Source organism: Neomonachus schauinslandi, chromosome 9 (assembly GCF_002201575.2).
Source record: "Neomonachus schauinslandi chromosome 9, ASM220157v2, whole genome shotgun sequence".
NCBI classification, from domain to species: Eukaryota; Metazoa; Chordata; class Mammalia; order Carnivora; family Phocidae; genus Neomonachus; species Neomonachus schauinslandi.
Window position 1 is genome coordinate 64,059,688 of NC_058411.1, and position 16,558 is coordinate 64,076,245.

At 37.5% G+C, this 16,558-nt stretch overlaps 1 protein-coding gene across 1 annotated transcript in view; it reads left to right on the top strand.

Annotated features, from left to right (window-relative positions):
• Positions 1 to 16,558, top strand: part of HEATR5A (HEAT repeat containing 5A) — a 97,296-nt gene that overhangs the window by 72,575 nt on the left and 8,163 nt on the right. The window contains exons 28-33 of the mRNA XM_021695349.1: positions 1,229 to 1,477; positions 3,269 to 3,396; positions 4,903 to 5,050; positions 6,481 to 6,753; positions 8,960 to 9,184; positions 14,471 to 14,625. Of these exons, the coding sequence (XP_021551024.1) occupies positions 1,229 to 1,477; positions 3,269 to 3,396; positions 4,903 to 5,050; positions 6,481 to 6,753; positions 8,960 to 9,184; positions 14,471 to 14,625 (1,178 nt within the window). The remainder of the gene's footprint in view (positions 1 to 1,228; positions 1,478 to 3,268; positions 3,397 to 4,902; positions 5,051 to 6,480; positions 6,754 to 8,959; positions 9,185 to 14,470; positions 14,626 to 16,558) is intronic.

A 16,558-nucleotide genomic window follows, 5' to 3' on the forward strand; every position in this document is an offset into this window, starting at 1 on the left:
GATATGAAAGTTTTTCATTGTTTTATTTTGTTATTTTGTTGATTGAAAACCTTTTTTCATATGTTTATGGGCTAAGTTTCTTCTTCCATCAATCGCCTAGTCATAATCTTTGACCATTTTCTACTGGGTATTTGTCATGATTTTACTGATTTGTTAATCCCTTATCTAATTTTAGTATTATTCTTCTGTGATTGCATGTCTTCCAAGTCTATAGCTTATTCTTTTATCTCTCTAAAATTAGTGTAGTCAATCGTTTATGGTTTGTGGTTTTGTGTAATACCTGATAAGTTTTTTTCTAATTTAAGATCATAAAGACCTAGAAGCATTACAGTTTTGTACTTTACAATTTGGGTTTTAGTGCAGCTAGATTTTGTGTGTGTGGAATGGGATAGGCATCTAGTTTTGTAGTCAGTTATTAATCTGCATTTTATGGATGGATATTTGGTAGCCACTTCTACTCTTCATGTTATTCCAGATGCCTTTTTTTTTTTTTTTCTCTTTGATACAAATTTCAGGTCAGCCTGCCAACTTCTATTTAGAATTTTAACTGGAATTATACACAGAGAGATAGGAGTGTTTATTGTACTTTTCAGTAGCATCAAAATGGAAATAAACTAATTTATTGGCATAGTATGTCAGCTACTAGTGAATGACAGATATAAATCAACATAAGTAAATCTCAAAAACATAAAATTAGGTGGAAAAAACACAAGTTCAAAAAGGTTACATACAAGGTGGTGCCTGTTAAGTAAAGTTAAACACACATAAGAGCACATATTATTTATAACTACAAACATCTGTTGCTAAATATAACATATTTATGTATGTTATATATATAACATATATAACATAACATCTGTTATGAATACAGATATCTATTGTGGGAGTGAGTCACACTGTTATGAATACAGACATCTATTGTGGGAGTGAGTCACACTGACTTGAGGAAAGTGGTTATAGAAGGAGGGATAAGAATTAATGGTATAACAAAGTTTTAGGGTTTTTTGTTTTTTTAATAAGTGATTTAAGAGAGGCAAAATGTTAATGTTAATCTTATAAGTAGGTAAATGGGTATCAGTATTTGTTTGAAACACACATCACATAAATTCCTTAAAGGAACTTTTGAGATGATGGGAACGGTCTGTTATCTTGTAACACCGAAGAGAGAAAATGTTGTGGGAGCTACTCTCTTTTGTTCCTCCTGAAACTGCCTCTGCTTTTTTTGTAGGTGGTGCTTTCTACACAGCAGAGACTAGTGAAAATGCAAAATTGCATTATTACAGTTCCTGGGCACTTATCCTGCATGCTACAGCATTGTGGCTTACCACCACAGGCTTTGTTGTTGCTGACCCAGATGAAGGAGCATCTCATCTCTCAAGACCTGTAACACCAACTTCCATGTGTCAGGGTTCATCATCTGGGGCTACGGTAAAATCCCCTGAGGATGTCTGCACTGATCGATTCCATCTTATTTTAGGTCAGTAAAAGAGCTAACAAGCTTCCAGTCCTTCAGAATTTTTCTTGAATTGTGCCTTACTGCCTATCAGCTTTTGGTGGTTATTATCTCATCTTTGTTAGGTGTTAGTGATAAACTTGATATAACTGAGTAAACTTGTATACATTTTATAAAATTGCAGATTTCATTAAGTCTGGAATCCCATTACAAGCTGGCTTCAGCATCATGTTGAATGAATTATAGAAATTATAAAACCTAGTTTTTTCCACACAATTTTTAAAAGATTCATGTGGTGTCTATAAATTTTTTAAATTTCTTTCTCTCTATATTAAAAAAATACCAATATACTGAGGGGGTCCACCTGCATTCCCCACCCCCACCCCGAACCTCCTACCTGCGTTCTCAAGGATTGCAAGGTTCAAGAAAGTCTACTCAAAGGTATAAAATTGCAAGCAAATATTTAAGGTCAAAGAGATGAGATTTTTAGGTTATGAAGTTTAACCCATTCTTTGGCTTTCCTGGAACTTCATTTTTAAAGGGAAATGTCTAAAATAGAGTGAGTTTCTAGAATAAATGAAAGAAATGTTTTTCATATTTTACCTAGTTCTTGGAAACCAACCCATTAGATCATTACCTATAAAGGAATTATTAATTAAATGAAATATAAGGGTTACAAAGATAAGTGATTAAATTAAGTAAGGTTTATGGTTCACAGAACCTCTATTATTATTATTCCTTCTCAGGCCAGACATGACCACAATTTCCTGTATCCTTGGGTATATTAAAATTTTGTTTCCATTTGCCTTGAGACAAGAGCTTTTTAAAAACAAACTTAGAGAATGAAGGATGGCATTTACTATGGGCATAAGCTATGCAGTTTGACTAAGTTCAAATTCTTGGTGTACCCCATTGTAACTGACCTTGAGCAAATTAAATAACTTAAGCTCTATGTGCTCATCTCCCTGTCAGAAAGAGTGTTAATACCATGGAGCATGGGACTCTTGATCTCAGGGTTGTAAGTTCGAGCCCCATGTTGGGTGTAAAGATTACTTAAAAATAAAAATCTTAAAAAAAATTAAAAAGTACCTGCTTCCTCAGGTATTGTGAGAATGAAATGAAATGATACATGTAAAGATGCAGTGCTTGATCCATGATAATCACTCAGTAAATTTTAGTAAGAATAAAGTTATGGAACTCTACATGTTGGGGCGCCTGGCTGGCTCAGTTGGTAGAGTATGCAACTCTTAATCTCAGGGTCATGAGTTCAAGCTCTGCGTGGGTCCTACTTAAAAAAAAAATTTATTTATTCTTAGGATTTTATTTAGAGAGAGACAGCAAGAGAGGGAACACAAGCAGGGGGAGTGAGAGAGGGAGAAGCAGGCTTCCCGTCGAGCAGGGAACCCGATGTGGGGCTCGATCCCAGGACCCTGGGATCATGACCTGAGCTGAAGGCAGACGCTTAATGACTGAGCCACCCAGGCGCCCCCCCAAAATTTTTTTTAAATAAAAAACTCTCCACATTAAGTTCTCTAGTGCAATTTTGTAATTTTTTGCATTTTTGAGCTATTTCATAGCAACTACTCAGTAGTGCACAAGCCTGATTGAGATTATTCTTCATGTCCTGTACATGTGGATAAAAAGAGCTAAAAGACTTGCTTTATTACTTAATTGTTTAGTCTTAAAATCATTGTGGTTTTTTACTTTACCTTTTTGCTAAGCTTATTTGTATATCTTATCTAAATATAAAATGAATTCCTTAACTTCATAAACTAAGAATCTAAAAGAAGCCTCCTCTTTTTCTGTTTTCTGCAGGGATCAGTGTGGAATTTCTCTGTTCCTTACGATCAGAGGCAACCATGGAAAGCATTACTGCTTGTTTACATGCATTACAGGCCCTTCTAGATGTTCCTTGGCCCAGATCTAAAATTGGCAGTGACCAGGTGATTTCTTATTTTTTTGTTAGGCTTCTGTAGTTTTCAAGGAACAGGAATAAAAACGTGTTCAGGTTACCACAGCAAACAGAAAATGAACACAGAGAAGTAAAAGAAAACTAAACTGTACTACTTGATCTCTCAGAACTGGAACACTGTCAGCACCTGTGCAGACCCAGGAGCAGTAATACCTCTGACTGCCCCTTTCTGTCTCTGCTTCTGCCGCACTGATTTCTGCTGCTAACCACTCAGTGTACCAGCTCTTCAGTCGAACTTTCAGCAATGAGGGGAAGGCACTGTATTGAAGTGGCCAGTAGAGTAGCCACCGGTTACATGTAGAATTCCTTTGTTTTTCTGCTTCAGTGCACCCTGTTCTTTATATACATCTGTATCTTCAATTCCATTTCCCCAAGAGAGAATCTACTTGGTTCATATAGTTATGTCTATTACAGAGTATTGCTATTGGCTGAGTTCTCCTTCCTGGTTTTTAAAGAGATTACTGGCTAGCCTATAGGTGGAGTCAAACACTAATATCTGACCCAGTTGTGACCATGATAATAGGATCACTATGAAAGTATGGCACTTCTTTAACCTCTTTCCTAAGAGAAACTATGATTTTCTCTCTAGGTAGACTATAATTTAACCTGTTAACACTTTTGTTTATTAGGTTTAAATTACTAATCAGCGTCTTCCCTGACTGGGATTATACTTGAATAAATTCTAAACTTTTTGTTCTTGTTTATTCTGTATATTAAAACAAGTACAGTAAAGACAGATTTACTCTATTATTTTCAAACATGAAAGAAAGCCAGCAGAGTAAGCATTAGAAAAGAAAAGCAGAAAAAGAGACTGTTTGTCCAGTGTATTTTATTATTTTTTTTTAAGATTTTATTTTATTTGAGAGAGAAAGTGAGTGAGCACACACAAGTCGGGGGAGGGGCAGAGGGAGAGGGACAAGCAGACTCCCCGCTGAGCAGGGAGCCTGACATGGGGCTTGATTCCAGGACCCTGGGATCATGACCTGAGCCCAAGGCAGATGCTTAACTGACTGAGCCCACGGAGGCGCCCCAGTATATTTTATTCTTTAGAGGGATATCTATTTTGTGCTTATTAACTTATCACTTTTTAATGTCTCCCTTCTCCATCAATCTTTGTTCTTACTAGAAAACCTCAGTACAGATCTAGAAGTCTGGATGGCAGTGCTTTTATTCTTCTAGCCAGGTTTCTCACCTTGCTTTGGAAGTTTCCCTTTCCATTTTCCCATTTTAGGGCCTGTGTGAAAACGATCTTTTGTCATGGTGCCAACTCCTGCAAGGTGGGACAAAAACCAATCTGGAGTCCATTTAAAGTGGAACAAGTGTTACCTAACTTTATTGTACATACACCTTTATTTTTTGTGAGCAATTTGTTAATATTCTCTTTTTGAATTTTTTCATGGCATTTAATATTGGTATTTTTAAAAAAGAAGTATGTGACTTCCAATACAGTTTCCCCTAAATGTTTTCTCTATGATAGGACTTGGGCATCGAATTGTTGAATGTACTACATCGAGTAATTTTGACCCGAGAATCACCTTCTATTCAATTGGCTTCACTTGAAGTGGTAAGACAGATTATCTGTGCAGCTCAGGAACATGTCAAGGAGAAAAGACGAAGTGCAGAAGGTGAATGTTAACCCATAATGCAAAATTAATCATTATAATCACATTAATCAGCATTACTTTTTTAAAGTATTCTTACATGTCTATGTTGTTCTGATAATGTTTTGTGTGTAGTAAAAATGAAACCTCTCTAGGTATGGTTTTAAGTCCTTTTATCCACCTCTGCATGTTAGCTTGGATTTTGTTAGTAGCTAAGGTATTCCTTGGGAAAATGAGAATATTAACAAAATCCTGGAAGGGGAGAAGAAATCCTTTATACTGGTTAAGTACTTACTTTAGCTATGAGTGTTTACCAATGTACATGGAAGAACTACTGACAGGTTTTTTTTAAGTTTTCTTTGTTTAAGTAATCCCTACACCCAACGTTGGGGCTCAAACTCACAATCCGGAAATCAAGAGTTTTATGCTCCACCTATGGAGGCAGCCAAGTACCCCATAACTACTGACTATTTTTTAATGACTTATGTTTTGCAAAGTGATTAAATTGCTTGTTTATAAGTCTAATTTGGTATTGATGAGTTTATCATTTAATATTACATTTGACTACATATACCAGAAAACTCAATCTGACAGTGGATTTAAAACACAAGGTCTTGTTCTGTCATTTAAAAGAAGTCCCAGAGGCAGGCAGTCCTGAACAGGCATGGCAGTTTCTTAAAAAACATAGGGACCTCGGTTCATATCTTTCTGCCCGCCATTATCGATACTTAAGAGTACAAGGAAGGCACTGGAGCTGGACCTATCAGGTTCATATTCTTTTTTTTTTTTTTTCCTTTTTTTAAGATTATATTTATTTGAGAGAGCGAGCAAGCACAGAGGGAGCAGCAGAGGGAGAAGGAGAAGCAGGAGAGCAAGGAGCCTGATGTGGGGCTCAATCCCAGGACCCTGGGATCATGACCTGAGCCAAAGGCAGATGCCCAAATGAGCCATCCAGGGGCCCCTCAGGTTCACATTCTTAACAGCAAGTTGTTAACCAGACAATATTTTAAAGCTGAGAGGGTTACCAAGGATTTCTTTTGATCTACTGCAATAGGTAGTCATAATAAAGACAACTCCTTTTACTTCCATACCTTTATCTTTCATTCTTCAACACCCAAGACTTCAGCCATTTATTTAAATGTTTTACCTACAACAGGGGCGCCTGGGTGGCTCAGTCGTTAAGTGACTGCCTTCGGCTCAGGTCATGATCCCAGGGTCCTGGGATCGAGCCCCACATCGGGCTCCCTGCTCGGCGGAAAGCCTGCTTCTCCTCTCCCACTCCCCCTGCTTGTGTTCCTTCTCTCACTATCTCTCTCTCTCTGTCAGTCAATTAAATAAATAAAATCTTTAAAAAAATATATTTTACCTACAACAGAAATGGACTTAAATTGCCATCTACCCAAACCAAAGCAAACACGAAGTGTTTATTCAACACTGTTCTTTCTGTCTTTTAGTTGATGATGGGGCTGCCGAAAAGGAAACCCTGCCAGAGTTTGGAGAGGGCAAGGACACAGGAGGACTTGTGCCTGGGAAATCTTTGGTTTTTGCAACACTGGAATTGTGTGTATGCATTCTAGTTAGACAGCTTCCAGAACTAAATCCTAAATTGACAGGTAGCCCAGGAGTAAAAGCTACGAAGCCACAGGTGCTGTCGGAAGATGGAAGTAGATTGGTGTCAGCTGCGTTAGTCATCCTCTCTGAACTTCCTGCTGTGTGCTCTCCTGAAGGTACACTGTGGTATTTGACTGCTTTCCTTGACCTGGAGGGAGAGAAATGGTTATAGTAAATAAAGGAGATAATGGTTGCCAGTCCTTTTCTCATTAAACTAATGCTGCCTCAAAGGTTTGGTGGGTTATGTTTTTAATCCTTTAAGATTAACATCACATTTTAGTAATTTGTTTTACTGAAAGGGTGAAGGTAAATAGAGAGATACCATGTACTAACAACAGATAATGCTCTTTTTTGGCTGACAGTATTTTTAACCTGTCAGTGGTAGTGATTTAGCTCTTGAGCATTTTTTGGTATAAAATACCTAATGGACTATTCCTCTCTTGGTGATGACAGAGTTTGTCATCAGTTTGGAATCAAGTCCATACTTCTAATAGAGCATTTGAGGCTCCAGAAGGCTCTGCTGAGTCACTACCTCCTCCTGATTCCTTCTGTGTGAATCTTTAACCTACGAGCCTTCATGCTTATCCCTATTGTCCATGGTATTACTTGATCTGACGTAGCCCGTACCTTCTCTCCTTTTTAAAATTTTGCCTTTCTGGGGCGCCTGGGTGGCTCAGTCGTTGAGCATCTGCCTTCGGCTCAGGTAATGATCCCGGGGTCCAGGAATCAAGCCCGGCGTTGGGCTCCCTGCTCCGCGGGGGGCCTGCATCTCCCTCTCCCACTCCCCCTGCTTGTGATCCCTCTCTTGCTGTGTCTCTCTCTGTCAAATAAATAAATAAAATCTTTTTAAAAAATAAAATAAAATTTTGCCTTCCTTTGAAGTTCATATCCAGGGGGCGCCTGGGTGGTCAGTCCTTAAGCGTCTGCCTTCGGCTCTGGTCATGATCCCAGGGTCCTGGGATCGAGCCCTGCATTGGGCTCTCTGCTCAGCGTCTCCCTCTCCCACTCGCCCTGCTTGTGTTCCCTCTCTCGTTGTCTCTCTCTGTCAAATAAATAAATAAAATCTTTAAAAAAAAAAAATGAAGTTCATATCCAGGCCTATGTTATCTGTAAATGCTTCCCTAAAAACTCTAGCTCATAAAGAGTTGTTCTTTCATGTGTGCATGCATATATCTGTGCGTATAATGTTGCTTCTATATGTAAATAGGTTTTATGCATCATATAGAGGCATTATCTGTAATTTGATATTACATATCAAAAATATAAACATATATACAAGCAAGTATGTCTTGTTTCCAATGAAATACTGTATTCTTTAGGAAGTTTAGTACATAATAGATACTCCATACTTAATAGATTCTTACTTGATAAGCATATTTTTGCTTAAACATGTCTTGACCAATATATGTGCTATCTTTTAACATGATTTTCAGCTTTGATTTGAATTAAAACCTATATTCCTTATTCTCACATACTGCCTTGCAGCAAGAATGGCAGAAAAAGTGACTAGCAGAAGATTTGGGACAAAAATACACAGTGAGAGTTTTGCTGAGTAGCCTCTGGGAGCATTAAATTTACCATTTTAGTTTTAGTCTCTCATTTTAAACATAACTGACTTTTCAACTCCTTAGTGGCTATGAAATTTTTTTTTTTTTTTAAGATTTTATTTATTTGAGAGAGAGAGAATGAGAGACAGAGAGCACGAGAGGGAGGAAGGTCAGAGGGAGAAGCAGACTCCCTGCCGAGCAGGGAGCCGATGCGGGACTCAATCCTGGGACTCCAGGATCATGACCTAAGCCGAAGGCAGTCGCTTAACCAACTGAGCCACCCAGGCGCCCCGTGGCTATGAAATTTTTAATAATTTATACTGAGTGGATTGCTACAAATTCCTTAGAAAAAAGTTTGATATAAAATAAATTCAAGTAGATAGTAGTAATGGTTGTACAGCATTGTGAATGTACTTAATGCCACTGAATTGTACACTTTCAAATGGTTAAAATTATAAATTTTGTGTTGTCTATATTTTATCACACTAAAAAATAAATAAAAATAAATTGACCATTTGTCAACTACCAAATAAGACAGCAAAAGATACAAAAAATACTGTGACACAATTTAAATAACATTTTCAGTTATAACCAAAATTTAATGCAGTCTTAAAAATCTTAACACTATCTAAATTATATTAATAGTTATAATCCTTTATGAAAAATGTCTTAAAAGCTAGAAATTTTTGACATTGTCTTACTCATCGATGATTTCTTTTTAGGAACTATATGTATACACCGAAACATAAAGTGTTTTTAAAAATGTGTCTTACAGGAAGCATATCAATTCTCCCTACTATATTGTACCTTACAATTGGGGTCCTCAGAGAAACTGCTGTGAAGTTACCTGGGGGCCAGTTATCTTCAACTGTTGCAGCTTCCCTACAGGCTCTGAAAGGAATATTGTCTTCTCCCATGGCCAGAGCAGAAAAGAGTCACACTGCTTGGACTGACCTTCTCCGTAGTGCTTTAACAACAATACTTGACTGTTGGGATCCAGGTAATTAAGGCTGCTTGGAAGCAATGGTTTAGTTTGTTCTAAAAAGCAAGAGGAACATTTTTTTGAGAATAAGCTGTTTAATTGATCGTATTTGGCATTCTCACCTCGTGGGGCCCATATTCACTGCATATGTGTTCAGAGAATATATATAAAGTAGATAGAAACATATATGTTCTCATTTTAGTATCTTTACTCTTTATTACAGTTAAATGACTGGCAGTCTGTATATTAAGTTAACAGTGAGAGACCTTCAATTATAATATTAGTTTACGAATATAGTATGATCCATAACTAGCTGACAGAACCTTTTAATGCACACAGTATATAAAAAAGTGCATAAGTTATGCATTAAAAATCTAAAATAAAATTGTTGGGTTTATATCCTCATTCCATCACTTACTAGCTAACTGACTAGCTAAGTTACTCAACTTCTCTGAGCCTTAGTTTTCTCATTAACAAAATAAGGGTATTGTGTTGTAGGAAATTGTTAGAGCAGTAACGTAACATATGGAAAGCATATATCAATAAATGATAGCCAGGATTATGTTCAATATCCATTAAAATTTGTTTTTCTCTTATTACTGTTGTATAGTTTCCATTTTCAACATAATATCATGGTGATTGTAAAAAGTCCTTAGACATATTATAGATTATCCCTGCCTTGTTCTGTTTATAAATGTCACAGTTCACCATATTCTCTTTCATATGGTATATAGGTTTCAATTGAATTCAGCATTTATTGAACACCTACTTTGTGCCTAAAGATGAGTCTGGTATCTATAAATTGTTATATGATTAATATCATAAAGTACTCCTTGAAGGCAACAGTGATGTCTTATTTATCACCACATTTCTAAATATAGCAAAAAGACCGATTAAAAAATTAGAGTAATCCACTCTGAGTGAATCAGGCAGAGTGTAACAGGTAGGGTTCTCTGGAAGCTCTTGCTGAGATGGAGTTTAAGGAACAACATCTGTGAAGGGAGTAGGGGAAAGTAGTATTGGCAGAAGAGGAAGTCGGACTCCAGTGCAAGCCCCCAACAATTGGGAGCTCTGCCGATTGCCCATATGAGTGCCTCACATAGGCCTGTACTTTATTATCCTCAGATGTGGGCTACCACAGGAAGGATGTGATCTCAGTCAAGGCAACTCTAGCTGAGGCCAACCCTAAGGGAGCTAAGCTGACCATACTCCCACAGCTGGGTAGCACCTTCCTCCATGAAGGGGATCTCAGTGGTACAGCTCTATATCTACCACAAGAGGCTTCTCAGAAGAGTCGATTTCTTACAGAATCAGAAAGCATTTTCCACATGGACATCATAGAAATGGGTTCAAGGCACATTTCGATTACACAGCTGTAGACCTAAATAATACGGTATATTTGGGGACAGCAAGTAGAATAATGAAAGGATGTGGGGTTAGAAGAAGAGGCGGAGGAGGGTGATGAACAGTGATTATTAAAGAGATGAAGTTGGATGGGACATGGGGCCAGATTATGGAGGTTTGCATGGTTTGTAATTTGGACTGCTTTTAATATGCATTTGGAATCACTAAAGGGTTTTAAGAAGGGGAGTAAAGTGATAGGATTTGCATTTCTGAAGAATCACTGTGACAGCTATAGAAAAAAAAAAAACAAGATTCTTGGAGGTAAGATAGTAATGTAAGGATAAAGAGTAAAATGTTAAAAATAAAATCTTAAGCATGTATATTAACAGAATTTACTGATAGTTTGGTTTAAGAATTGAAAGAGTACATTGACTGAGCACTCATAGTGCCATTAACAAATTCCAAAGTGAACATTTTCAGGGGAATGTAATGAGTTGAGTTTGAAATGCCTTTCAGATAATCAAGTGGAGCATAATATGTAGAGGTCTGGAGTTCAAGTAATCTGAGCTAGAGATGATTTTAGACTATGTGTATTGGAGAGTTATCAGTGTAACCTATGGGATGGATAAAATCACCCAAATTGAGTTTATGGAGCAAGATGGAGGAGATGCAGGAGAGAATACAGTCACAGAAGCCAAAGAAAAGAGTTTTTTTAATGGTGAGAGCTTGGTCAACAGTGTAAATGGAAGGTAAGGAAAGTAAGGATAGACTCCTGTCGACAAGACGAAAGCTGAAGGAAAGTATAGGGGCAAGGAATTTTTTTAAGGTAAGACTCTAGCATGAGTTTGTGCTTATGGGGAAAAAAAGGTAGAGATGAGATTGGAGTTGGAAATATTAGGGAGGGAAGCAATGTCCCCTTCTAAGCAGGAAGAAATAAAATTCATAGTACATTTAGAAGGATTAACCTCTGCCAGTGGGAGGGAAGAAAAGGAGGTAGAGATGGGAAGTAATAAGTGTAAGTTTTTATGATGAGAGTTACAAAGAGCTTGCCTCTTCCATCACACACCACAAATACTTTTTTTGTTTATCAGAGAATGAGGTTAGGACAGTGAGGATTTAGACTAGCTACTGAGAGAAATTAAGCAGGAGCTGATGATCACAGGGAAACCATTTTCTGTGTAACAAATTGCCTGAAAACTTAGCGGTTTAAAACAACAATTATTATCTGATAGTTTATGGGTCAAATTTGGAGCACCATACGTGGGTGGTTCTCACTCATGAGGTTACTGTTAAGATGTTGGCCAGGGCTGCAGCTAGAAGATCCATTTCCAAGATGACTCACTCATGGCTGTTGGAAAGAGTCTTCAGTCTCTTGCTGGCTATTAGCAGGAGGCTTTGCTTCCTCACCACAGAGGCCTCTCCGTGGGGCTAATGCTAAGGGAATCTTGCATTTATGCTAGGTAAAAGAGGATAGGAAAAAGGGAGTTTAGGGAGGGGTATGGGGAATAGGGAATTTTATTTTATTTTATTTATTTATTTATTTTTTTAAAGATTTTATTTATTTATTTGACAGAGAGAGACATAGCGAGAGAGGGAACACAAGCAGGGGGAGGGGGAGAGGGAGAAGCAGACTCCCCGCCGAGCAGGGAGCCTGATGTGGGACTTGATCCCGGGACTCCAGGATCATGACCTGAGCCGAAGGCAGTCGCTTAACCGACTGAGCCACCCAGGCGCCCGGGAATAGGGAATTTTAGAAGAAATGGGGAAGAGGAACCCAGGAGAGCTTTATCCTACTGAAAATAAAAAGACATTGTTACTAAACAGACTAGCTGACTATGTTGCAGTTTCAAGTTGTCATGAATGACTGAAAATAACAACTGTTTGGGGGCGCCTGGGTGGCTCAGTTGGTTGGGCGACTGCCTTCGGCTCAGGTCATGATCCTGGAGTCCCTGGATCGAGTCCCGCATCGGGCTCCCTGCTCGGCGGGGAGTCTGCTTCTCCCTCTGACCCTCCCCTCTCTCATGTGCTCTCTCTCTCATTCTCTCTCTTTCAAATAAATAAATAAAATCTTTAAAAAAAAAAAAAAATAACAACTGTTTGGGAAGCAATATAGCATCATGATTAACAGTATGCTCTCTGGAATCAAACTATCTGCCTTACTAATTGTGTGACTTGGGCAAATGACTAAATTTCTGTTCCTCATCCATAAAATGGAAGAAATAAGAGTACCCATCTCATGGTGCTGTTATGTGGATAAAATATTTAATATATAGGGCGCCTGGGTGGCTCAGTTGGTTAAGCGACTGCCTTCGGCTCAGGTCATGATCCCGGAGTCCCTGGATCGAGTCCCACATCCGGCTTCCTGCTCAGCGGGGAGTCTGCTTCTCCCTCTGACCCTCCCCACTCTCATGCTCTCTCTATCTCATTCTCTCTCTCAAATAAATAAATAAAATCTTTAAAAAAAAAAATTTAATATATATATAAAGTACTTATAATAATGCTGTCATCATGTTAAATGTTGACCCATGTACCTTTTACTTTAAAATTATTCAAATTATTTTTATAAAATCACACTCATCCATAATATTTTGCTTTCATTACTGTTATTGTGTCATTATTATCTCTCAAGCCTCAGTTAAGATACTAATCTCTTCAACGCTTTCTCTGACCACCCAGTGTAGCAACTCCTGGGTTGCTTTCTTTTATTTTCTGTTTTTTTTTTTAAACTTCATTTACTTATTTGGGGTACCTGGGTGGCTTAGTCACTTAGGTGTCTGACTCTTGATCTCTTAGCTCAGGTGTTGATCTCAAGGTTGTGAGTTCAGTTCCCACATTGGGCTCCAATGCTGGGTATGGAGCCTACTTAAAGTTTATTATTTAAGAATCTCTGCACCCAACATGGGGCTCGAATTCACGACCCTGATATCAAGTGTCACATGCTCTACCAGCTGAGCCAGCCAGGAGCCCCAACTTTGATCTTTTAATGTATTTTTTATATTCATAGATCTTGTGACTAACTGAAATTAAATTCTTTATTTACTTCCTGTTGTACAGTATATCTTCTGTAACTTATATTCTCAGTGCCAGAAAGAGTGCTGTTTCTTAAATATTTGTTGAATGAATGTTAGCAAAGCTATTATCTCGATCCCTGTATATCATTTCTTCATAAGTAGTAATCCATTCTTACATAGTTTCATGAGTCAAATTTGTCACCCCTTTTCCTTTTCAGATAAAATTGAGTTTTCACAGCAGGTTCATTAAAATTATTGAATGAGATTATGAAGGTAAATATGGGAGGAAATGAAGGAGAACTATATCTAATAGAAAATTCCTTCAAATGATTGTGGCCCATGCGGTATTTTCAGGTTTTTTGTACTGTTAAAAAGTGGTATGTAGCACAGCACTAAGGTATTTTCACTTGACACTTGTACTGTCAAAATATGAATACCTTAATCTTAGAAAAATCAGTTGTACATGCATTTCTGATTTGTTCCACAACAAAAATGATACTATAATAGCTAACATGTGTTGACCATATGTGCAACATGCTATTCAAATGCCTTACATGAATAACTCATTTAATCCTCATAACTTTATAAATGCAAGTACTGTTAATATTTTCATTTTATAAATGAGAACACTAAAAATGAGGTTCAATGTCCAAGGTCACACAACTAGGAAATGTATATTCCTAGTAAATATACATATATATTTACTGATGTCTGTCTGTAAAGAATATAATTACTTTGGTAATTTTTGGCTGTAGAATTACTTACAGTGTACATTTTAAAACCTACAACATTTGCCAGGATTCTTAAAATCAGTCCATTAGTGTTTATTGTCTGTAACTGTTGTGTACACAAAAATTGTTGCTGTCAAACTAGAGGCATCTTCACACAGACACATAAAACAATAAATACGGCAATCTTGGGATGTTTCTCATAGATCATTTCTCTTTAGTAGATGGAACACATCAAGAACTTGATGAAATCAGTCTACTTACTGCTATCACAGTATTTATTTTATCTACCAGTCCAGAAGTTACTACCATCCCATGCCTTCAGAAGCGCTGTATTGAGAAATTTAAGGCTACTCTTGAGATAAAAGATCCTGTGGTAAGTGTCTTTAGTAGAGAGATGTTTGTAATAGAAATATGCTTAGGCTTTTCTAAAATTTTTCTTTGTGATTTTATTGGCTTCAACAAGAAGTACCAGACTAAATTTTTTATTTTTAGGTTTGGAGCAATTTGTATTCTTAGGGTGACAGAGCCAAATAATAATGGTCTTACTCTTTGGCCCCAAGGATAGAGCATAGCTGGAGAAAGATAAAGGAAATATTTAAGAAACAAAAAACAAACAAAAAAAACCTTAATTTGAAATAGGGACATTTTAAAATTGATATATGTCTAGAACTTACAAGGGACATTCAGTAAGATACTTTGTTTTTGTTTTTTTATTTTTATTTTTTTTTTTTTTTTTAAAGATTTTTTATTTATTTATTTGAGAGAGAGAGAATGAGAGAGAGAGCACATGAGAGGGGGGAGGGTCAGAGGGAGAAGCAGACTCCCTGCCGAGCAGGGAGCCCGATGCGGGACTCGATCCAGGGACTCCGGGATCATGACCTGAGCCGAAGGCAGTCGCTTAACCAACTGAGCCACCCAGGCGCCCTGTTTTTGTTTTTTTAAACATTTTATTCATTTATTTATTTTAGAGCCTGCATGCAAGCGGGGGAGGGAGAGGGAGAAGCAGACTCCGCATTGAGCTTGGAGCCTGATGTGGGGCTCAGTCTTACGACCCTGAGATCATGATCTGAGCCAAAATCAAGAGTTGGACACTCAACTGACTGAACCACCCAGGCTCCCCTTAATAAGATACTTTGTAGCTTATTATAATGGATTTCCTAAAAAAGAGACTTCACATGCCTTTGCGAATATGATATGAAATAATGGGACCCATCCTGAAAACTGTACACACAAGTTAATCTCATTCCTTTATGACCCCTTCATTTGCTAAATTAACATCCTGTTCCCTTTATGCACTGAAGAATGAATTGGTCAGAAAGACTTAATTAACAATTAGATTCGGGGGAAATCTGTCAATAATATCAAAAGGTTTTAAAACATTTGATCAAATAGTAGTAGGACTATAGGTCACTGTGAAAAATACTTAGTTATCCATTTAACCAGACGGACAGTTAAAGATTTCATGGGTAATACAGAAAGTTACATAGTTTAAAAAACAAACAAAACTTAGTTCTTTTAATAGAGAACATTCAGCTTTCCTTAGTAATCAAAGACTTGATAAAGACAACATGAAACATGGGAAATTATTTTGATAAAATGCAGAATCTTTATTTTCTAGGTAGATTATTTTAATAAGGCAAAGAAAAACCTTTTATAATCTTTTATCAGGAGCAGACCAATAATCCAAGAAAACTTTGTCCATTTAACAGAGAGAAAGCCAAATTCTAATTTTGTACCAGTGTATTTATGATATTAAAGTTCATTTTCTTGGGGCGCCTGGGTGGCTCAGTCATTAAGCGTCTGCCTTCGGCTCAGGTCATGGTCATAGGGTCCTGGGATCGAGCCCCGCATCGGGCTCCCTGCTCAGCAGGAAGCCTGCTTCTCCCTCTCCCACTCCCCCTGCTTGTGTTCCCTCTCTCGCTCTGTCTCTCTGTCAAATAAATAAATCTTAAAAAAAAAAAAGTTCATTTTCTTTTTTTACTTTTAAATGAATTTATTCTAATCTTAGGCAGCTTGACCATGAATAAAATTCCTTTCCCAAAATCCCTTTCCACAAACTTTCTACAACTTTCTTTTGTACTTTTGGATCTTGCCCTCTGTCTTTCCCCTTTCCCATCCTGAAATAACCAGCCTCACTTTAGGACAAAATTACTTTCTTTTCCCGCAACAAAATTGCATCATCTGCATCCCTCATTCTTTCTCTTAACTGAAAACATACATTCTACTTTGCTAGGATACAGAGATGATTCTATTATCGATCTGTGGATCACAGCCGCTAACTCAGGAAACAAGTGGTTAAGCCCTGG